The sequence below is a fragment of the Anser brachyrhynchus genome, assembly GCF_964034855.1.
Source record: "Anser brachyrhynchus genome assembly, chromosome: 2".
In the NCBI taxonomy this organism is placed as follows: Eukaryota; Metazoa; Chordata; class Aves; order Anseriformes; family Anatidae; genus Anser; species Anser brachyrhynchus.
The window spans coordinates 37,974,528-37,998,491 of NC_137695.1; the positions used below are offsets into that span (position 1 = coordinate 37,974,528).

Below are 23,964 nucleotides of genomic sequence, written 5' to 3' on the forward strand. Positions count from 1 at the left end.
CCTCTGACTCCTTTCCTCTGAAGCGATCAGGACGGATCACACAGCTGTGACTGTGGTGGATCCAGAGTCCACCCAGACTCCCATTTTCCTCCTTGCCCTCCCCTCTCTCCACAACTGTTTTTTAAAATAGAGATTTCAAGGGTAGTGCAGAAAATGATGACATATCTAGATGCCTTTAATAGCTAACAACTCAAAAACAGATTAATCACACACTGAGATTTATCAGGTTGGTCAACAACGCCTTCCAAAAACGCAGATGAAAATTGGAGCATTAAGAATAAGGTCAGAGCACCCGGCATCACCAGCCCACCACGAGGCACCTGGAAGGACACGTAATAGGATCTGACCTATTCCTGTCAAACAGTGTTTGTAAATGAAAAACCAGAGGGAGCTCACTCATTTAGGGAGCGTAAGAACAGCAGGTCAGGAAAGACTGGCAAGGCAGACCTTGCTTGTGCCCCGAGCAAGTTCCTGTGTTGCAAAGAGGACTTCTATTTTGAATTCATTGCCTAAGGTCAGTGATTACCAAGGAGACCCTTCTCCTATACATCAGGATGCCCAACAAACACGTCAAAAAACAGACAAAGATTATGGCAACGAGGAAGGACGTGGGCACCACGCAGAGCTCATTTGGCTGCTGCAGAAGCCAGCTTGTCTCAGGGATGTGCTGTCGCTCCTGCCGCAGCCCGGGGTCCCTGCAGGCTCTGAGAGGCGAGGCAGGGCTGCGGGCGGACCTGTCTGACCTGTCAGGATTAAGCACCAGCTGCAGCAGATGAGGTTGCATTGCACAGTGCCAGTGCTGCAGAAGGGAAAAGAGAAGGTAAATCACATCCAAAAGTGTAAAGTTATCGGAGATTAAGTCGATTAAGCTCAAAGAAAATAAAAAGAAAATATGGAAAAGGGAGAAAAAAATCTGTTGAAAGAGTGCTGTGCGACTGCTACAAGAAGGTGGTTTATTGCTTTTTGTATGGGCTGGTGGCTGACACCACGATTTGCATGATGGACTGCTTGGAGGAAGGATGTGTGTACATTATGCAGAGGTACACACCTCCTCCGAGCTCCACAGGCCCTTTAACAAGCCCTCACCGACTCTGCACGACGCTTCTGTGGAGTCCAGCACTGCACCTCTTCCCAGGTCCCTGGGGGAATGAACTCCTCCTAATAATTGCCTTCGTTTGTAGGTGACAGACAAGAGAAAGAGTCGCTCCTGAATAAACAGGTGTAATTCATACGGGCTTCTAGCTCCTTCCTCGCAAATACAGGTAATTGCAGCTTTAAAACCACAAGAAATGAATTATCCGTCCCCCCTCCTGAATCAGCAGCCGTAATCCCGTCCCACAACCAGAATTCGCCTACCAGCAGGAGTCATGGTGGTTATACAGACCTCAGGACAGCTAGACAAAGGACTGGTGTCATACTAAATGCTTTCCTGGGCAAAAATGCTCCTAAACAACAATATACTGGGGGCTGGGAGCAGAGGAAAAGAAACACCTCATGTTTATTTTATATTTAATACAGTATTAAAATTGTTTTATCTACTATTATTTCAGATGGTGGTAATTTCAAGCACACGGTTTCGTAAGAGGAAATTTCCGTGCTCTTTCTACCTAACAGATTCGGGTTTGAAAACCACCAGGAGCAGAAAGTAGATGCCAAGGCTCTCTCTACTGAAAAAGAAGTGTTCAAATAATGTGCCTCAAACCGGGAGACATTTCATTCAGTGAGAGGGTGGAAAATTTTAATTAACTTGCTTCCCACTCTCCTGTAGATGATAAGTAATCTCTGATCACACCTTGAGTGTCAAGAAGCCAGAGCATATTGAGCTAGGTTTTTCCCTTGACTTACACCACATGAAAAGAATTCATTTTATTTATAATTGTATTGTGTGTTTTCAGGATTTTTTTTTCCTTTCACAGAAGCTTTTGCTCATTAGAAAAGAATAAAAAATATGATTAAAAAATGATGAAGATAATATCTAGGGCAAGCCACACAAACAACGGCATTAACATTTTTTCTTTTCTTTTTTCCCCCCTACTGCGGCAATTTTAACCACAGCAAGATAATAAACACGACAACTACTAAGCTCTTCTGAGACTGAAAAAAGTTCATTAGAAATCATTCTTTTCTGGGTTAAGTGAATGTGATTTAGTTACAAGGCAGCTATGGATTGTCACTATTTAATATTTTTTTCCAGCGTGGATTAAAGAGTGGAAGATTGAAAATCCCATTAAATAAATCTTAATAAAAACCTTTATGAGCAAATCCTAACAGACTGCACGCTAAGGTCTATGGACAGATGGCAAAGAGGATGGGAAGTGAGAAACGCGGCCGCTTTGCGAGCAGCAACCTACTCGTTGTGGGGGAAAACAGACAGTGCGTGGCATCCCAGTTCCTTACAAAAACACAACAGAGAGCAGTGGCTCCACTGCTGCCAGAGCCACAGCTTTTGCTATTTCACTGCAGGAAGGAAGAGGGATTGGTGAAGGTAAGGAAGGAGACAAGGAGACTAAGTCCAAGCTCCAAATTGGCAAATGATTTCTCCATTCCTTTTTCAAACTTGTTCCATAAAAGAATTTCTCGTAATAATGTAACACTATCGATCCATTAAAACCATTTATTGCAAGCAAAAGAGAAGTTCCACAAATGTTTCAGCAATAAATGTTGGACTACACTCTTCTAGTATTGTGCTCCTTCTAAATTTCAACGTGTAATGTATCACAGAACCTTGTTAGCAGACGTGCAGTGAGAAGTCCGCCAGCTTTACAGCACAGTGCCGTAGGAAAACAATCGCCCCCCCCCCCCCCAACCAAACCAAACCAAACCAAAAACACAACAAAAAAAAACCCCACAACAACAAAACAAGCAAAACAAAAAACAAGAATAAATCAATCTATGGGCAGTCTTTTGCTCATTATCCCAGGTATATGTACTTTAGACTTCTTATTAATGACTACTTGTTATATGTGAATTCATGCACAGTGAACTATTTTTGAGAGTATGATGAGGCTTCAATACTACACTGGGTAGCGTCCTGTTGAGGCAGTTTTTCTGAGATTCAGAGGTACCCAATCCCAATTTCAGTACACACATGCACTGCCGAGCAGTATTTACATCTGTCTCCGTGTCAAAAAAAAAACAAAAAACCCTCCATGTGTATAAACTCGTAAAAATAAATGTTTGAGTACTCCTGATATTGCCTGCACATTTGTGTAGCAGCACTGTTTTGCATTTATAAAAGCAGAGGACAGGTAGCAAAAGCTCCTTGAGGTGAATGTATTGACACAGCGCGTTCCCCTCAAAGGAAGCGTGGAAACATCTTATGAAATGTGTTAATCTTAATATTGCACAGGGAGCATCCACATGACAGGACAATTCCACATAATTGGCCACGGAGCACAAGAAATAAATATGATTTAGCAGTCCATTAATACGTTTTCTTAAATAGCTCTGGTATTTTTAGTTTCCCAATTCCTGCAACATTTGTGTGCTATATCTTTAGGTGAGTGCTGTTTTTTCCATTTATCCTTCAACTGGTTTTGGACCAAAAAACAAGCCAAAATAAGCAAAAAAACCAACCCACTATCTGAGAACCTGTATAATCCAGGTTGCCTTACCACACACAGCTTAGTCTCCTCCACACAGCTTCCCCGGTGTAATTTCCCTCAGTTACACCTTATTCTCAGACAGCCTTTGGCTTCTGCAAAAAGTCTTTGTGCACCACTTCACCCTTATGAAACTAATAACCTATTTCCAAGCAAGAAACGCAGCCAAAGAACAAACCCTCCACAGCCCCAGGTCCAGTCAACAGGGGAGGAGACCTTGAAAAATGCCCTTTTCTAACTTGCAGGGTTGCGTGCGTCCCAGCGCCTGCTTCCTCTGCTCCCCTAAAATGCTGAGGCCCATCTTCTACCTGCCCAGCAGCAGCACGGGGTCAAGGAGGTGCATAAGCCAGTGCCCTACTGCCTGGGTGAAGATGACCTGCTGTGAAAAAGACTTGTGCCCTTTGTGAGACTTTATAAAGAATAAAAGAGGTCTGAAATGCCTCTTTACAGCTGCTTCTTAAGTGGAAGGATCAGATCTGGTATGCTCACTTTTTCCTGAAAGATTTTATGGCTGAGTGGGAACTAATTCTTACCTGTGATCATGTCACAAACCTAGGCAAAACGTTACAGATAGGAAGTGAATTTTATTCAGACTATTTTAAATCCTGTGCTTTTCTACCCATTTAGCTCGAGTGTCCTTTACTCAAGTGGAAGAAATGTTCACGTTGTCAGATTTCAGTACTTTGAGCACCACAAGGAAGTATTGGAAAGTTCCAAATTCATATGGCTAAATTTATCCAAAAAAAAAAAGGATAGATTCACCTGTGCATTTTAATCCTATATAGAGCATATGTCTACTGATTTCAGTAGACAAATATGTAGGTATTTATGCTGCTTTTGGATCTTACATAAAAGAAAGAAATAACAATTATAAAAACCTGTTAAAGATAACAGGCTCCTGAAGGTTTTGTTCAGCTTTACTTAAACAACAACAAGGGGCAAAATACTGAAATACTATGCCCAGACAACATAGATGTCTTTTGGATGGTAAAGAGGGTCACTCACAGAACTGCATTTCATGCCCATCGCCATCAGCTCCTTTGCTGACCTCGTCAAGCCTTTCTTCTATGCCTAAAACAGAACTGGCTTAATTGACGTATGACCTAAGTCGAATCTACAGTCAAATCAAATCTTCATGTCCAGCGAATTTTTCTAAAGGCTTACATTAAGGCAACTTGCAACCTAGGCTCAGCAGAGATCATTTTTAAATCTTTTGACATGTCACATGGTAAAAGATTTACCATGTCTACAGAAGACACTGACCCCAATCAGTTTTGAAAGGGAAATGGCAACACCGTGATATATTTGAGATTTTATTCATGTTGGTGTACCAAAGATATGGTACAGCAGAAAATAAAAAAGTGATGAATCGCAAGCTGAAGATCTTCAATGAGAAAATATCTGTAAATTAAGGACAATATTTTCAGAATGAACAAGACTTCAGAAGAAGAACAATGAAGAAATCAAAAATAAATATTATAGCACTACTTTAAAGACAGTACTAGCTATTTTGTCATGGCTAATGGGGGAGAGAAGGTGACAGATTAGAGTTGGGGAGAGGGAAATCATGCAGGCTTTGATTAATCAGAGCTGTCTACACACATTTGCCTACGCAAGCAGAATTAAAACCATCATACAAGTTTTAGGGCTAGATCTCAGAGACGGCAGTGGAAATAACATGCCCTGACATTTTTACAGTTAAAATGACAGGGATGAGAGCAGCATTTTGTCATTAGAAGTCCTCTGGTCATTCACAGAGGATGTCACAGCTCTACTTAGCTTGAGAAGAAAGAGTTAAATTACTCAGAGCTATTACATCCTGTCTGCTGCTTGGCGGGACCACATACTGTGACAGCTGCAAGCTTTACATCCTCTGCAAACTGACATTTTACACACAGACCCAGTGCATCACACTGTTCAGCTTGTTTTTTCTATTAGCCTTAGCAATTAAAAAGGCAGCACTTTCCCTGCTAAGAGGTGTGCCAGCCCCTCTCTTTTGCCTTTATGATTAAACAGCAAAACTTTATCTTTTCAGTGAGAAAGGTTCTCTCCATATATATATATATTATTACTGAGGGCATCAGTACATGCTATATGTCTTCCTGTCTTAAACAGCTTTCTTTTGTTGTGGCTGGGATTCTATTCATTTGTTTCTTCTTAACTGGGATACAGCACAATAAACTTGCACAGTTCAGACCACATCTGAACAAGTTCACAGCTCATCCAGACAATCAGATCTGATGCAAATTTAAAACCAGAATCCATTACACACATTCATGTCATGCTGTCCGTCAGTGCCTCTACTGCTGCCTTGGTATATACAAAAATAACAAACGGAAAAGGTTAATCTAAATCACAGCTAAACCTGTATCAAAAAATAAGAAATTCCACAATAATGAGGCATTCCACTGCTCCAATACTCTCTCTGATAATATTTTGAACTACCCGTAATAGAAATAAAGCATTTACTGGATTAGGACATATTCTGTCATTACCGAACTGTCTCCTTCCTCCCATTTTACAGTCCCTCCCTCTGCCCCTTCATTATTCCATGCTTACAGCAATAAGGGTGAATTCCAACAGGATTTAACAGAGAGGCAACTTGGTCTTCTGGTTTGAACACTGGGCAAGTGCCTACAGATTCTTCCGGCTCCCAGTATTTATTTCACTCATTTGATAACTTTACTTATCTGTGCCTGCTATCTCTCAGAAAGCACGAGGCATGAAATATCCAAGAAGTTACTTAAATCGCAGGGGAAGAAAACAGAGGTGGTCAGCTCTGCTCTGTCTCTATCTGGGGAGAACCTTGCCAAGAGTTCCTCAACGCCTCGGCCTCCTTCAGCAGGCTTTTTCTCCTCCATTTTCAGATCAGCGTGTAATGCACTCATAATGTCCCCAAAAGAGGGGCACCTGACCTCAGGAGAGCAAAATTGCCAGGAAACAGCCAGCATCCAGATTTCAAATTACAGCAGAGAACAATCTGATCACACCAGCAAGTTGTGTACATGCTGCCAGTTTCTGAAACTGCACACAGACCTACCAAATCTTGTGTCTGGAACAAGAGGTCCTCCACGTTAGCCCTCACACAGACACGGTATGCAGCATTACAGCATCTCTTGACACACCAGATGGGTTTCGTTGCTTGGTTCCTTAATCTGTTGACCAGCTGTGCCTCCACCCCGGGACAGTTAACCAGGAGAAAGGCATTGCTCCTACAATTAGGGCAAATGATGCTCTACCTTCCAGGGCTCTCATGCTTCAAGGGGCCCTGCCAGAAGACACTCCTCGGCTGTATCCTAGCTTTCAGTCACTGCCATCACAAGGTTCCCTTTATCAGATGCTGTCCTTGTCATGTAGCTTGAGGCAAACTTTCTTATGTCCACCGAGAGCAAACTACGAGGTACGTCGGGAGCATCATGTGTAACTACATTGCAATATCCTTCTGAGTCTCACAGAGCCTCTCGCTGGTTGTCTGAGAAAAGCCAAACTGATTCAGAGCAAGAATCTATTTAACTCAGAAAGCTGTCTCCAATGTGGCTCTACGGGACACCTACGGGAGAGTAATATCACGGCAAGCACGTAGGATACCTGCCCCAAATATTTAACATATTTCCTCAGCACAGCACGTGGTTTAGTTTCTACTGAAACCAGTTGGTGAGGTGAGGTGAGGTGAGTGGGGAGGACCGGGGGGGTTCCCTTCAGAAATGCACACCTCATTTGAACTAAAATGCTTGTACAGATGCATAGATAGAGATGGAGAAGACAGGAACTGTGGAAGAGATGACTTTCTCTACCCAAACCCATCTAAATTTTAGAAGCCACAGCATTCTCCAGAAATGCGATCCACAGATCTACCTTCTGCTGCATAAAGAATGACATAAATTACCTCCTTTTTGCTTGTTTGCAAGTGGCCCTTCACTAGTGCCATTTGAGGGCTCTCATTTTTTCAGATGCGTATTAGCACAAGAAAAGCCACGTTACACTGTTCTTCAAAAAGTTTCTAGCCATTATTATATGGCCATTTCTCGCTACACTACAAAGTCATCATCTAATAACCAAACTCTTAACCCTAGCCTCTTGGAATTTCACACATTTAGTCTAGCATCTGTCCCAATTTTCCTTACTTTTAGTAATCCATACTTTTGGCATGTATGTGCCTTGCTTAAGTCTCCCTTAGGATTTCACACCATTTACGATATGTTCTAAGCTGGAAGATCAAGCATTGCCTTTATAGATACCTAAAATATATTTCTGGCAGACCAGAGTAATTTAACAATAAATCAAAAAAAAAAAAATCTGAAAGTTAGCCAACAATTTCTTCTTTACCCCTGTGATCTTTTTGCTTCTTTCAGCAAAGTATTTTAAGACCAGTTTTTTAAATACCTACCTGTGTACCAAACTTGCTGTGGAAGATCTGTACTGACTGATCTAAACGGTGGTTTTACTGATCTGAGTGTGCATTTAGATCAATAAAAAGTCAATCTATGACACGCACAGTTTGTTTACAGGGATGTACCCAGAACATACGTTTTTTTCAGCATATGAAGGAGGCCAGACAGAAGCAAATGTGATTATTTTTGCACTCCTACTCCATATAAGTCTATGTAAAGGGCCACAGCCTTTTTAACTGCAATACTACACTGACCCGCATGGTCATATTCCCCTTGCAACCAATGGAGATACTCTACAGTTAATCTAGCAAACACCTGTATTTTTGGGACAGACAGCCCTGAGATCCATTGCTCACCACCACCCGCATTGCCCTCTCTTCCCACTCACCCAATTAAGTATGGAAAGGATCAAAATAGTATCAAATATCAAAAAAATTTATGACAAGAGGGAATGGCCTCAAGTTGTGCCAGGGGAGGTTCAGGTTGGAAATGAGGAGACATTTCTTCTCAGAAAGAGAAGTCAGGCACTGGAGTGGGTTGCCCAGGGAGGTGGTGGAGTCACCGTCCCTGGGGGTGTTTATGGAAAGGTTGGACGTGGTGCTTAGGGACACAACTTATTGCATAATATTGGTGGGAGGGGGAGAGTTGAACTAGGTCATCTTGGAGGTCTTTTCCAACCTTAATGATTTTATGAAAATCAAAAGAGCATTGTACAAAACCAGAGTGTGGTTAACTTACATTACTAATGCTGATCCCTTTACCCCAGTCACCTGTGTGCTACTGCTGAAGGACAGGTAAGTACGTAAGTCTGCCTCCATCCAGCAATTTGATTTACAAAAAACAAAACAAAAAAAATCTAAGAAAAACTGCACACATACCTTCAGTACAGTCCACTGTTCTACAACAATAGCATCGTAGCCCTGCATGGTTTTACTGTCTTCCACAGCAACATCTTCAAAGAGAAATACTCCATCCGTTGTTCCATGAAAGGAATCTGTGAAAACGTAGGGTTATGAGTAAGCTCTATGGAAGACAACCCATGTGTAATGAGGCATTTGAATTTATTAACAGCATGTTGTTTCAGGCATGTTAATAGGAGAAGTGCATGGACTTCCATCTGAAAGCCCAGCTATATTAAATGAATGAAACTAATATCTCTAGCAGTTTTTAAGAGCAGCCATCACTGTCCACTCTGTTATTCCAGAGTCTGTCATCAAAAAACACAGCTCTTGCATTTTGAGCAGGCACGATGAATTCAGCCCTCGGTTCAGCAGTACTGTTCACCTAAATGAAGTTATACAAACATTTACAGGCTGAAGACCATATATTATGTTATATCAACTTCTCAAGGGCTTTTGTAGGTACGCTGATATTAACAACATTATGCACTCATTCTCCCAAGTCAGAACCCTATATATGGATCAGGCACCGCAGTTACAATGATCTACGCGGACAAAGGATGATCTGGCATATCTGAATGCTGTGAAAGAAAAGATACATTCATAACTATTTCATCAATTTATAAAGGCATTTTGACCATCTGGCTTAGTGGCTCTCTACTCTCATTTGTATTCCCAGCATGTTCAGCTTTTTTTCAGAGTACACATACTATTCAAGTTACTTCAGCACCACTTTCTCCTTGAACTTAGCTGTATACTTGATTATCAGCAGTCACTCCCATGGGCAAGCCCTCATTTTTTATCAGCTTCATGACACAATAGACTCCAACTAATTGAAAAAACTGACTTACCTTTCCTTGCTAAAGTAAGATAAATGATGAAATAATAGTCATTTCTAAAAAATAGTACATAAACAGTATTGTACTCTTTATCAACACAGAGAACTCCTGTCACATTGTCATAAGCATGTTCCTCAGCCTGCCTTTCTGGTTTAAATAACACATTTACCCTGTACAACTGATTATAAAGGCCTTGTTCATCCCTGGCCTGAGTGTTGTATTTTACACAATAGTTTCTTTGCATTTTTAGGAAAACAGTGTTCCTTGCAGCACGCATGTCAAACTGACAGATCCTCCAACTGACTTGTAGGTAAGTCTGCTTAGCTGTTTCAACAGGTCCTCCTACTTTCCCTGGTGGATGTTGGTCAAGAAATGCTAGCAGGGTGGCATCACATATCAAACTCACAACCAGTTTTCACAAAGGAGGAGTGAAGAGGATTAAAAGGCTTCTTACCCTTGTCAACACAGTCTTAGTCAACACCTTATATAACCTATACTCAGTTTATTACCTAGAAATGCAAAGCCCATGAAAAACTAGACGACTGCACTTGAAGGCTCGTGTCTAGAAATACATGTGGCAAGACCGTTGTTGCAGGTGTAAGGCATTTGCACACCCCCTTGCTTCGATAAGCATGGTCCACTACTATTTTTGCTGGTTTCAATCAAGTCATTCAGTTATAAATGAGCAGATGCAAATACTCATAGATAACATAAAACCAGATTAATTAACTATTTCTGTTGAGGAGGAGGAAAGTTGTAAACCATTTAATAATTCCCACTCTCTTTGGGATTCTGTTAGGAGACTCAAAGAACTAGAAAAATACACTGTATACCTTCATGCTGACAACCTCCCCAGACAAGATTTCCGGTAACTCCATTTAGACTAATGAGGGAGAAAGACTCCTCATCACTACAGTGATTAAAGCCATTATTACACTGTGCTCAAAGGTGGATAAACTGGACTACAAAGCAGTACCTCCTGTCATCTAGATAGATTTCTCATCTCAGTGAGGTGAACATTCATTTTTGCTGTGAAATAACAAGATCACTAAAGAAGCTGGGTTACAGGTTGGAAAACATAGGGAGAACAAGCTTGTCACATCCAAATGGGCACAAGACTCCATTACCATATTTTATACAGAAATGGCATTTTGTTAGGTCCTACATTTCAAAGCGGGAACCAACCCAACTTCTGTGCAATACATCACATTCCAACACCCCAGCCCACACCCAAATCTATTTTAGGATGCACAGCACACAAATAACCTTTTACTTTTCTAAAGCAGGGTTCACAGGACAGCACCTAGGGCTGAAAGCAGAATCCCATTCATCACCACTACACACAGACATCCGAGTCTTGTAAGGGAAGCTTGGTACACTAGCAGTGCTCTCGCCTCTGTATAGTGAGTCCTGTTAATGAAATTCTATGTCACACTGTTGGCACAACTGCAGCTTGAGCTCTGCCCACGCATTTGCTTAGCGAATTAGTAAGCGATCAAAACACAATCAGCATGCGTGTGTTTACACTCTCTCATAAATCATCCTTCATGCTTCGCTCCGCTGTGCATTCCACTTGCACAGTTCACAGCTCCCACATATGTGAACGTTACGGCACATATGCAACATTTTAGAAACTAATAGCTGAGCTTGTGAGACCCTACAGGGAGCAGACAAAGTTGACTGCACTTCCTTGTTGGGTGTACAGTGATTACGGTCGAAGGCTACATCCCATCAATCCTAAGATCCATTAATTTTTTGGCTGGGAAAGAACCAGATAGGAATGAGAAAACCGGAAGGGGAAAATTGATGAGGGAGCGACAGCTGCTGCATACTGGTGTCTGTTCAAAAGAGTGATGCTGGTGAAGGACTCTGTAAGAGAAACTGCTCGATGACACTCATTAGAATTTCCCACCTTAACTATAACCAAGTCTTCCCTCTACCTGTCATTCCACAACGCTTAAACTTTCAGGCCATAAATACGTGTCTGCCAATTCTCACACCTTGGCACTACACCTTCCCTTTTACAGGTCAGCTACTACCTTTCCAGCTAAAAAGGGGAGGTAAAGAGTAATTGGACCATGAATTTCATCCCATATGAAGCATTTGGGATGCTAAGAATAACAGGGAAAAGAGAAATCAGAACGAGAGATACAAGGGCTGTCATTTGGAGAAGAGGCACACAGAACCCATGTTATAGTGTCAGGATTAGCAGGAACTTCAGGGAAACTCTTACACAGAGATGTTGAAGGGCAAGGAGTTAGATGCATTGAGCCTACCTGCGACACCTTTATCCCACAGATGCTGTAAAGTCTGCAGCAACTTAGGCCACAATCATGTTCTACAGGTGAGATTTGCATCACCTGACATTACGTATTTATGGCATAGGTGTCAACAGTTGAATTAGTCATCAAGGCTCTCTTTTACAATTGATGCAGAGAAATAACCATTACTTCATTCAGTACTTAGTTTCACAGAATCACAGAATAATTGAGGTGGATGGGGACCTCAGGATGCCTCCAGTTCAATCTCCTGCTCAAAGCAGGAGCGGACTAGGCTGCTCAGGGCTTTACCCAATTGTATCTTGAAAATCTTCAAGGGTGGAGACTGTACAACTTCCCAGGCAGCCTCTTCCAAAGTTTGACTGTTTTTATGATGAAAAAGTTTTTCCTTATATCCAACTAGGACATGTCTTGTTTCAATTTACCCATGTTCTTTCTCATCCTCCAACCATGCACCTCAGCCAAGGGCCTGTATCCATTTTCTTGATAATCTCCTCAGACACTAGCAGTCACTGTTAGGACCGACAAAGCTGACCCTTTTTCAGGCTGAACAAAGCCAGCTCCTTCAGTCTTCCCTCACAGGACAAGTGCTCCAGCCACTGACTGTCATGGTGGCCTGCTGCCAAACCAGCTCCAGTTTGTGAATATCTTCCTTGTTTCTTTGGGGAAGTGCCCAAAACCGGGCACATTATGTGGTCTACACGCAGCCTTACTGGGTGCCAAGTAGAGGAGGATTTTACTACTTGCTGTACTCTTGTCAATACAGCCTGGTATGCTGGTGCCTTCTCTACGGCCATGGCACGCCGCTGGTTCATGCTCAGCTTGCCACCTACTAACATTGCCCAGGGCCCTTTCAACAGAGCTGCTACCTCGCCAGGCAGTCTCCAGCCTTCGTGTGTGCAAGGACTTCTCCCTCCCCAGAGGCAGGACATTTGTCCTCATTGAATTTCAAACAGCTCCTGCTGGCCTGTTCTTCCAGCCTGCCCAGGTCCCTCTGAACAGCAGCCCAACCCTGACGCACATCAACCGCACCCTGAGCATGGGATCATCTGCAGACCTGGCAGAAGCACACACCCTCGCCTCCTCTGCAGCACTGCTAGCACTGTAAGACACAGAAGATGCCAGGACAGAGCTCTGTGGTACTCCACTTGTTACTCCAGGCAAAGCGTGACCTATAATTACTACCCTCTGAGCCCAGCCATGCAACCAGTTTTTTTTAACTGTCTAGTTGGCTTCCCATACAGGCTGCTGGGTCCTAACTTGGTACGAAAATATTGTGGGAGCCACTGTAAAACTTCCTTCCTGAAGTCACCCAAAATTACATCCACTGCTTTCCTTTCATCTACAAATCCAGTCATTTTATCACAGAAGGCAATTGCTTTGGTGAAGTATGATTTACCCTTGCTAAATCCATGCTGACTGTTCACAATGACTTTCCTCTCCTTCATGTGTCCAGAAATGTACTTCAAGGACACTCAGTGATTTTTTCAGTGAAAAGAAGTGAGGCTGGATGGTCTTTTTGGTCTTTTTTGAAGACAGGTGCAACCTTTGCCTTTCTCACGTGTTGGGGACCTACCCTGATCTCCAGGACCTTTCAGAGACGACTAAAAGCGGCCTCGTAACAACATCATCCAGCTCTCCCAGCGCCCTTGGATGCAGACCATCTGGTCTCAGAACTCAAGCAACCTTTGTCTCGATCTTCATCCACTGCTGCTAGTCCTGCACCTCCTTGAACCTTGCCTCCAAGCTCTGAGGCCTAGCAAAGGAGGCGCTACATATCTCAGCCTTTTCTAGATCTTCTCACTACATCACGTACCCCAATGTACCCACCCATCTCTTCTATATGTCTGACGTGGGATAAGGTGAATCACAACACAGACTGTTTGGTCTAGGCCAATTTTACACAAATTGTAATGACACTTTTGAATTCCAACTCATGCAGACACCTGCATGGCAGGTTCCAACATTTATTTGGCTGAATCTTACCTAATCAACCTACAAAGATCAGCCATCCAAAGCTTTAGATGGTGAGTTGGTCTTTCCAGTTTCCACTGTTTCTCACACAAAGTATTTATTGATTCTGGTGCAGTTGTATTCTTTTTTGGTAATGCCTTGTTTAACAATATTTATCTCCTGGAACTTAGCCTGCATTAAAAAGGTCATTAATAATACCAAATATTAGTTCATTTGCAATAGGGCAATAAGTAATGCCAATAAAAGAAGCTATTATAACTTTGCTGTTTATGGTATCATTTCCCAGTCTCTCCTCTTGAACTGACATAACTTCACTCTTTCTTAAAGAAAGGGCTCAGAACACAAAGGTTACAATCATTGTCCTTCCTCTGAAAATGTTCTATTGCCACTGCATTTTCATTAAGGTATCCCGCTGTGCACAAAAAGCTATTTTCACTGGTTGTATAAATATTTGATGTAGCTCTGTTGACAAAAAGCTATTCTGATGTTCTGGCTTCTGATTTACAAGAAGTATATGGCAAAAAAAAATCTTTCTTTGCTATGACAGCTTTTCTAGTGTGCAACAATTTTCACTGTGTTGTCTTTGAACTACAAATCTCCCTCATCTAGGAAACTAACCTTTAGGCTGCTGGTGCTCTCAGAGATGAAAACTAGCTATCTGGTTCTATGATTCTATGTGCAATGTGATCTGAATGTTGGCCTTTGCTTCAAATTTATATTCCTCCCTTCCCTTGAACCTTTTCACCTTCACTATGCGCAGAAAAATAATTCCATATGGATGATAAAAATTCCAGCCACTTCAGTGGATAAGGTGAAAATAATTGGCCAAATGCATCACTGGTTCATCTCTGTCAGCAACAGTGCAAATGTAACACAGACAATCAACTTGCTCCTCTAAAAACCTGACTACTTTCCTCTTCCAACTGACTCATATTTTGTTTAATTTACTTGCTCTGTCTTTAAGTCCTGTCAACTTTTTATGGCCGGTTGGCTGGCTTTTTCTAAGCTTGAAAGCCACAAAATTCACAGACAATGGTAAAACAAATACAAGAATGCCCAGTATTTAAAGAACTGTAGTTCAAAACAACTAAAAATGAAGAAGATTGTAATTACCCTGTTAATGCATGAAAGTATAACCTTAGCTTTGATTCTTCCTCCCTTCTCATCCTCACCTACTCTTACACTGCCGACTGAAAACTTGCTGTTAAAGGAAAGAAAAAGATCCTTCCTGTTACATCTTTTCCATTTTCAGTGGTATTCATTTGTACCTGGCTGCTACGGTCTTTACTTCTCACTAGAAGAGGGAATGGGTGAAGTCCTACAATCACTTCAGATCATTTGACAGCATCAGTTACACCTGGGATTACAAGCAGCATTAGCAACGACATGAGTTGGATGAAGTAACAGTAAGTAACAACTCCAAATTTAAATAATTAATGCTGCTGTTTCTAACTTACTAGCAAAATCTGAAAACATTTAATATATGGTGTAACACTCCATGGTTTACATTTTGTAATTTGCAAGTGTGTTGTATCTCTGTTTATTATTATATGGCATGACAAGCAAAAATAAACAGTTGCTATCAGTGAACTTTACAATTCTTTTAAATACAAGTTATTAAACTGTTGGCAGAAGAAAGAAACAAATTATGTCTGCTGATAATCTGGAAATCTTTACTACATTGGGCATTCCAAGGACAAGGGGGAAGAAGATAATAACCCTGCTTTTAAGTCTAATAAGCAAAATAATGAATTCATACTTTAAGGCAAAGAGAAAACCAGTTCCCAGAACAAAGAAATGTATATAACCAATTAGATAAAGTATGCTAATATTACCTTGATTTGGAAAGGGATTAATCAGTGAATACAGAGATCAGCTGTGAGGAGATGGATAAGCTGCCTTAAAGGACTAGAAAAAAGTAAAGACAAGAAGTCTTCAGCCTCCTCTTTCTTCCCCCCTTCCTACCCTGGTTGGTGTAAGACTGGAAAATCTGTTTTACTGCTCTGAAGCATAGGAAAATGTTAGGATTGAAGTCATAAACACTTAACTGCAACTGATGTTTGACTTACAGATGTTCTTAGCAAATACCCTTCTAATAGCACGGGCATAGTCACAGCACTTTAACTAACAGTTTTAACTGATACCCTTTTAAAAGCCTTAACTCTGAGCTTTCTGACTACTGAAACTGTTCTTGAAACTGCAAGATGCTAAAGAAAAAATGTTTACTAATTGCTCATCTTCAGTCTCTAATCTAAATTAATCATGAATCTGTCTACTTTCATATAATTCATTGTCCTGTTTGCATAGAAACTTTCATGTCATCGTTCAAGCTTACTTTATCTATGTCTGTAGGCAGTTATCCAGCACTCCTCACTGGGGTGTCCAAGTACATGAACTTCCCTCAGAGCTGTTATATAAATGAACTTTAGAACTTTAAATAACAGAAAAATGCTGTGTTTAAAGCATTTTAGAGTACATTGATAAGCAGATTTTATTAAAGAAAACACTGAGCCTGATACAGCCAATTAGTTTTGCCTCGATGAGTTGCAATTTATACACATAAAATAAATGACCGTGGCTTTAAATAAGTTAACTAACAATTAGGCTTTCCAGGAAGCTGTATGAAAGCATTCCATCAACTGAACTTTAGACCTTTTTTTTTTTTGCTACTTGCTGCAAAACAAAACAAAACAAAAAATAGGATTGCTTATTAATTTCCCAATTGACTTTTACCAGAACCAACTAATATTACTGTGTTTTATCACGGGCCCTGGAATTCTAACTGGCAGCAAAATGGGAAGAAGATGCTCTCGAAGCAGTTTTCCTATAATTTTGTGGCACAAACCCATGTTACTTAGTAGCAGGGCCCAATCTATGGGTTACCACATCCCTTTTGAAGAATGCAAAACAAACTGAAATTAGGTGAAAGATTCATAGCATTTACAAGGATTCAGCCATAAGCATTTTAACTGTGCAGTATACTAGTGACGTAATTTTCCACTAAAACTAATTTGGCTATAAGTTCAACATTTCAATGTTCAAGTACTTCCCTTGGTTTGTTCTCATGGTCCCCTGGTTATGTCTCCAAGATCCCTATTATGCACCAAAATCTTTCTTTGTGCAACAGGCTTGTCTGCAGAGACACCACTGTGGCCAGGAATGTAGCACAGATTGGCTGCATACAGTATTAAGTTGAATTCACTGCTACATTTTCACAGCAAAAATCTGTTTTATAGTCTTTTCATCTTAATAATACCATCACTGACCCATCACACACATGAAACTCGTATCACTAGGACAAAACAAGAAGCACAGACAATTTTTATAAAAATATTGTGCCATAAATGTGAAAATATCCTGTACAAGAAATGGGAGTAACAGGCTAGATACTGGCCAGATAAAACTAGAGGGTCCTTATACCGCCCTAGCATCAGACCCAGGCGCAGCATGTGGCCAGAGAGCTAAGAAGAAAGACGCTCTTCCATTTATGTCATCTGCTTTACAATCTTAGTAATTTAATTCATTTTACTTGGTACTGTTGATTAAGTCTGTGTATTTCTGCAGTTACAGAATCTCTATTATGTTTATAAAATACATGATCTCAGCTTTCCTTATTCAAATGCCAAAATATTTCCTGTGCTTTCATTCCACTTCACTGAAATAGGATGATTTAAAACAAATATGCCCCAAGCCTATATTAAAAGCACCTCCCAAATGTCTTCTCTTCAAAGATAATGACCTCTATTAGAGGAGAAAGGAAAATAATCGCAACATAATGCTTTCTGTGATTTCCATACCATTTACCATTCCAAGGCTGAAGATGGCGTTTACCAAGGAGCCTCCTTTCCTGAAGTGATCTGTCATGTGCTCCAGCCAATTTGCTTCTAGGCTGTTGACAGTCTGCCCGTTCCTGGAGATCCTCATAGGGATGGTCACCGTATAATACTGGCTGCATCTTTGGGGGGTTTTAGGCTTGTTGAAGAGCGCGAAGATCTCTGTCTCTACCAAAAAGTAAAAGTTGGAGTAATGCAACAACCACATTATGGTATTTCAGCTAAAACAATGCAGAACCCACTGTCTGCCCTTGCCTGACTATACGGTGCAACTGCAAATACTTTTGGACATTGTTTTCTCCTTATTACATTTCTGCAGTGTCCAACACAGGAGGAACCCCAAACCCAACACAGCACTTTGACTGCTGTTACAATATTTGTTACTAACAACGGATTCACTGTTGGTAATAAACATTTACAGGTAACAATACTTGTGTACTAATGGACAGTCCCCCTGCTACAATTACCAGTATAAACCAAGATACAAAACCAAAGAAGCTCCACAAACTGCATTAAGTACCATAGAAGTCTCAATATCACTAAAAATTAACGCCCAGAGTACTTCTTTTTGCCTACTAAATGCACTGTTAAAAGTCGTGTAACACTAAGGATGGTTCAAATGTGAAATCTTCTTGCAGATTTAGGAGAAACTGCATTACACAGATCGTGGCCATTAAAATGAAGTATCAAATAACTTGTTTTTGATAATGCTATGGCACGGAACCAGCAAGCAGTAGGCTCATCTAAAGAAAACACAATGAATCATAAATAGAGAGACAATGTTAGCTGGTTAGTTGATTTACTCTGGGTCTGAGCCAAGGCGAGACATTGACAGAACAGCAAATGAATCTTGAAAGTAGAATTGTGAACGGTCTCAAAAATGAGAACATTTTCTAGACTCTGTTCCATATCTCCTCTTACAATTGCAAAAAAGTCACTTGACAGCAAAGTTGAGCTTTCACAGCTCTCAGGTTGGAAGTAAATTTAAGTGCAGATTGACTATTGACTTTCAAGAGCCAAAAAAATCCCTCTAAATAAATACAAAGGGCAAAAACATCAAGTGAAATCCATTCATTCAACAAGCTCCTCTTTTTTCCAAGTTATTATATTCTAATCTCAAATATTACAGTAAAGAAAGAAATGTCAAGAGAAATGTTAAGATTGCTCTCTAACAGAAATGTCTCTGAGCATGAAGTGTGTAAATGAAAATAATATCAGAAAGGAGATGCTGGCAGCACTTGGAAGCAGGAAGCTCACCATATAACCAAACATGAGGAAGAGACCTAAAGATCTCAGACATGGACCGTGATTAAAATAGAATTAAAAGGAATAATTAACATGGATCTTCTTGCCGTTTGCTAATTGTTTAGAAAGAACAAAATGATGAAAATCCTAACTCAGAAGAGCATACACATAAAACTTCTGCACTCAGTTTGATTCTGACTCCCAAAACAAACTCATGTTGGAAATTGAGATCTTTTGGTGTATACGAAGACATTTTACTAACAATAGTAAATCGTGGAACTGGAAACCCATAGGGAGATGATAACTTGGATTTGACACTGGGCTGTTGACAACACACGTTTAAAACGTGTGGGAGTCTTTCAGTGGTTCACTTGGTTTTGCAACCATTACTACACCAGTCCTTCCCACTGTTCCGGTTACAACTGACAAAAGTTCTCACCAGACAGCCTGACTGCTCAAGCATGGCCAAACACACCTTCAATTTGGTTCTAGGTAACACGGGACTTTTGGACACAGCATTGGCATATTTGTGTCTTGTTCAAAAAATAATTATCAATGTTGTTTTCCCTTTAACAAAAGGGAAAGTAAATGAGCATTACAAAATATTCAGCACAAAAAAAAAGAAGCAGCATAAAAATAACTGTTGAATAGTATAAAACCTAAATTAAAGGACAAAATTAAGATTCCACAAATGGTAAGAAATATCGCTCCCCCACACACAAAGTTTAATGTAGGGAAGAAGGAGTTCAACAGTGATCACTTCCTATGGAATAAGTAGGGTAACAGGGAAAAAAAACACCTGGTACTTTCTACCTTCATGTTCCCAAGGAAGGATGGAGAATTGGTGCCAAAGACTGAAATACATTTTCCATGGGAGGAAGAGGGAGTGCTGTAATAACAAAAAGCCATACCAGAGTAATAAAGAAGTCAGCAATGTTGTATAGGCAATAGATTCGGGAAAATCCTACTGGAGGTGAGCTATTTCATTTTCTGTCATATAAAAGTGCCTTCTCGGACTTCTACTCTTGGAAAGTACTTGCATAACTCACCAGTAAAAATACATGAAAAATAAATAAGGCCAAAAAGCACTCAGAGAAAGAAAGATAAATAAGGAAACTAACCACTTTTTTTTTTAAATAAAACCCCTTATCTGGCAAATCAGAAGCTGTAATAAAATCAGCTAGGGTGTTTCAGACAGAAGTTTAGGAAGATTTGAGGTGGTCAGCTTCCCACTATGCAGAAATATTAAGAACATGGTTACTTGCAGCAAACGATTTCCACAGTTCAGTGGGGGGAGCAGCATCAAAAAGATAATTGCTAGGTTAACTATCTCAAGGACAGGATATATAAAAAGAGAAAGAACTGGTCTGATATGAGTTGGAGATATCTAATTTAGAACTATAGAACTCAAAGGGGCTCTATAATGAGTAAGTTTCTAGCATAAAACAAAATATTCAAATAATAGCAGTGCTTTGACCAAACCTGGCTGCTGCCTCGCCCCAAAAATTTGAGGATAGTACAGTGAAAGGTTACTGAAGAATGATCCAAATCTGGTGACAAAAACCTAATTACATGAAAATGCAACGGAAACCAAGACAATAGTCCAAGTCCAAATAGTCCAAGAATGCATATTCATTCTCAGTCCTACACTATAAAATCCCCAAAGGGCCAGGATTGTTTGACCGAATCTATGTGAAACATGAAGAATAGCGATAAATTGAAGTCAAGGACAGTACCAGCTCAAAGGAATGTAGATGGAATTTCCTTATGTAGATTTATAACTTGTAAGAAAAGTAAGCAAAAAAGTAATAGAAATAAGTGTACACAATCTCTCCTAGGATGTAGACAAATATACGAAAGAAAAATTTAAAGTGAAGAGGGGGCAAGAATCTTTTTTCTGATGACTTTTGATTTTCTAAATTACTCTGATCTACATCCTATTTTAAACTACAATTTCTGCTACTGAATTAACCTCTGAGAAACGAACACCTTAAGGAGGGAACTTTGAGACCTCAGCTGAGACTTTTTTTTTTTTAGGATGATATAAAATGACATCTAAAATTGGAAAGCATATCTGAAGAGATATAAATCAAAGAAGAGAAGGAGAGAAAGAACAGGAGAAAGGGAGAGAGAAAGGGAGAAAGAGAGAGAAGAGGAAGGGATGGGACAAGAAAAGAAGGAGAAGGGAGGGGAAGGGAAGGGAAAGGGAAAGGGGAATGGGAAGGGGAAGGGGAAGGGGAAGGGGAAGGGGAAGGGGAAGGGGAAGGGGAAGGGGAAGGGAAAGGGAAAGGGAAAGGGAAAGGGAAAGGGAAAGGGAAAGGGAAAGGGAAAGGGAAAGGGAAAGGGAAAGGGAAAGGGAAAGGGAAAGGGAAAGGGAAAGGGAAAGGGAAAGGGAAAGGGAAAGGGAAAACTGGTCTGTGAAAAATAGCCTTCAAAAATATGAAAATCGGAAGGTAAATTATTAGGAGCACCATTATCACAAGGACCATTATTATGAATTAGCAAACATGAACCATTAACAGAAATAACTACTGATTTCCAGATATCAAATATCCAGAGTTCTCAGATTATCACAACAAACCCAGAAATCAACCAGTCCAGCTGAACAGCGGACTAAAATAAATCTTTCCACTGAGGCATAGGAACAGGACATAACACAGTTGCACCTGGTTATATCAGTTCTTCATTTGCCATCCGACTTACCCTCAGTGATTGCGAACTGCGTAACAATGCTGAAATGGGGCTAAGTGGTTCAGTCGGTGCACCCGTTCTTGGCTTTTACAGTGCTAAGTTCCCAGCCCCGAAGGAGCTGGGAACATAATTGAGGCAATTTTAAACTTGGCTTTTATGTATTAGAGGTCAGTGCCATACTTACTGCCGGTAAGGGGTTTTGAGCATCGTGCTGGCGCTTCATTCTCTGCAACTCCATTCTGCGTGTCTGTCGCTTCTCTTACACTCGGGCTCTCAGGTTGTTCTTCACTGCCCTTCACAGACTTGAAATTGGGCTCCTCAGTAGCCTGTCCTTCACCCCTCCAGCCTTCCCTGGACGTGGCACATTGGTCAGCACTCTCCTCGCTTGGTGCTCGAGTATCGCATCCATTAATGCCATCTATTTTCTCGCCATCCAGCGAAGCTTGATCCTCAGGGCAATTCGAAACATTTTTATTATCTCTTGATTGCACAGAGTTGTTACTGGCGGGTGTCAGAGAGGAGCTGACAAGACAGTTCTTTTGGGAATGGTACTGAGGTATAATTCCAACAAATTTCAAGCCTTGACTTGCTGCATCTTGAATCTACAAGTCAAAGAAGATTAGATTTTAACTGTCAAGCTGTCTTAGCTAAATAGAAATACAGAAAATAACACCTTTCAAGGGAGCTAGCATGTCATTTTGCTACATTTGTCCACTACCACGAGAAATTGTTGTTACATTTACATAAAAAGTTAAATTCCACAGAAGTAGGATGAGAAATTCCCTACACTGTCTAAACTGCAATAATACAGAAGTGCACACATGCATGCACACGCACACACATGAAGGGAAGAAAATGCCTAAATACTTCTTCACAGGGCATAAAGGATTGTTTGAAAAGTTTATTCTAAATTATCAGAGGTTGCATTACTCACACGAAGTTTTAGCATCAACCTTATGAAGTCACAGACTTAATGTTACACCTTCTGCTGTATTAGGCATGTGATTATGACTTTCACGCAAGAAAAAGGTTATTAATTCTCTCTGTTATATGCACCATCATAACAACAGTTGTTGTTTTTCCTATTTTGGATTCAGACACAAATGGCAAACTTTCACATAACGAGTACATAAAAGCAAAGTTATTTTAATACATCACGTTTGGGAAGATAGAGAACTCCATAGAATAGCTGTGAGATGAGCAAAGAAGAAGAATGAAAACTAAGGGGCTGTATTATTAAGCCTTTACATTTTAGGTAAAGAAAGAACACTAAAGAATCAAATCACAAAAGGTCCTAAGAAAAGAGCACTGGGCTAGTAGTAGTGACAATCAGATAAAGCAGGAATTAGCCAAGGAAGGCTTGAGATGTAGCAGAAAAAGAAATCTATTGCAGAGACTCAGCACCACAGACGCACCATCCATCAGAGACCTCAGCCTCACACTCCTGAAATACAGCGAGCCAGACTCTTGTGAAAAGGCATGAGTTCATTTATCCAAATCACCAACAGAAAAGGAAAGGTTTCCATGTAACGCATACACTTTGTATAATATGAAGTCTAAACACGCATAAATATTTCAAAAAGAAATGGCTTAAGAATGGAAAAATAGTTTCACTTTCTGTGCATACCATGTAATTCTGCAGAGTTGAAATGTCTTAATTATTCTCTGAGGTTCAATTTTGTATGAACTTATGTGAAACAGTTCAGGCTTCTTTTCAGGAGCAAGTGAAATACAGTATTTTACATGAATCTTAACATTGAAAGCACAAGGGGTGGAACGGAATAGGGAAGAATTTTGTATATATATATTTAAATATATACACATATATTTTAAGAGGAAGCTCATTTCTGCATCTTCCCTACCTAGAATTATTTTTTTCTAAATGAATCATCTACTTCCTGCTAACGTGGTCCTGTTCTGAACATACAAACCTACAGATGATACCTGATCTACAAGAACTTCCTCTTTCAAACCACTGTTATATTTTTCATGTTAAATTAACTCCTAATGTTGTGATGGCAGGAACTTAAACAGAGCTCTCCAGGAAACAAATACAACAGTCTTCACAGGGGTTCAGCCTGACGAACATGAGATGCTGACTTAACTAAAGCTCATTGCTAAATGGGGATGATAACCTCCAGATAAAAATACTACCAGCAGTATCTTGATCAAATGGATGTGTACAGAGACCATCAGCATGTAACTGGTTTG

At 40.4% G+C, this 23,964-nt stretch overlaps 1 protein-coding gene across 1 annotated transcript in view; it reads right to left on the minus strand.

Moving 5' to 3' along the window:
• Nucleotides 1–23,964, minus strand: part of RFTN1 (raftlin, lipid raft linker 1) — a 96,344-nt gene that overhangs the window by 8,711 nt on the left and 63,669 nt on the right. The window contains exons 5-7 of the mRNA XM_080579670.1: nucleotides 21,938–22,355; nucleotides 17,782–17,985; nucleotides 8,872–8,987 (exon numbers count right to left, since the gene is read on the minus strand). Of these exons, the coding sequence (XP_080435796.1) occupies nucleotides 8,872–8,987; nucleotides 17,782–17,985; nucleotides 21,938–22,355 (738 nt within the window). The remainder of the gene's footprint in view (nucleotides 1–8,871; nucleotides 8,988–17,781; nucleotides 17,986–21,937; nucleotides 22,356–23,964) is intronic.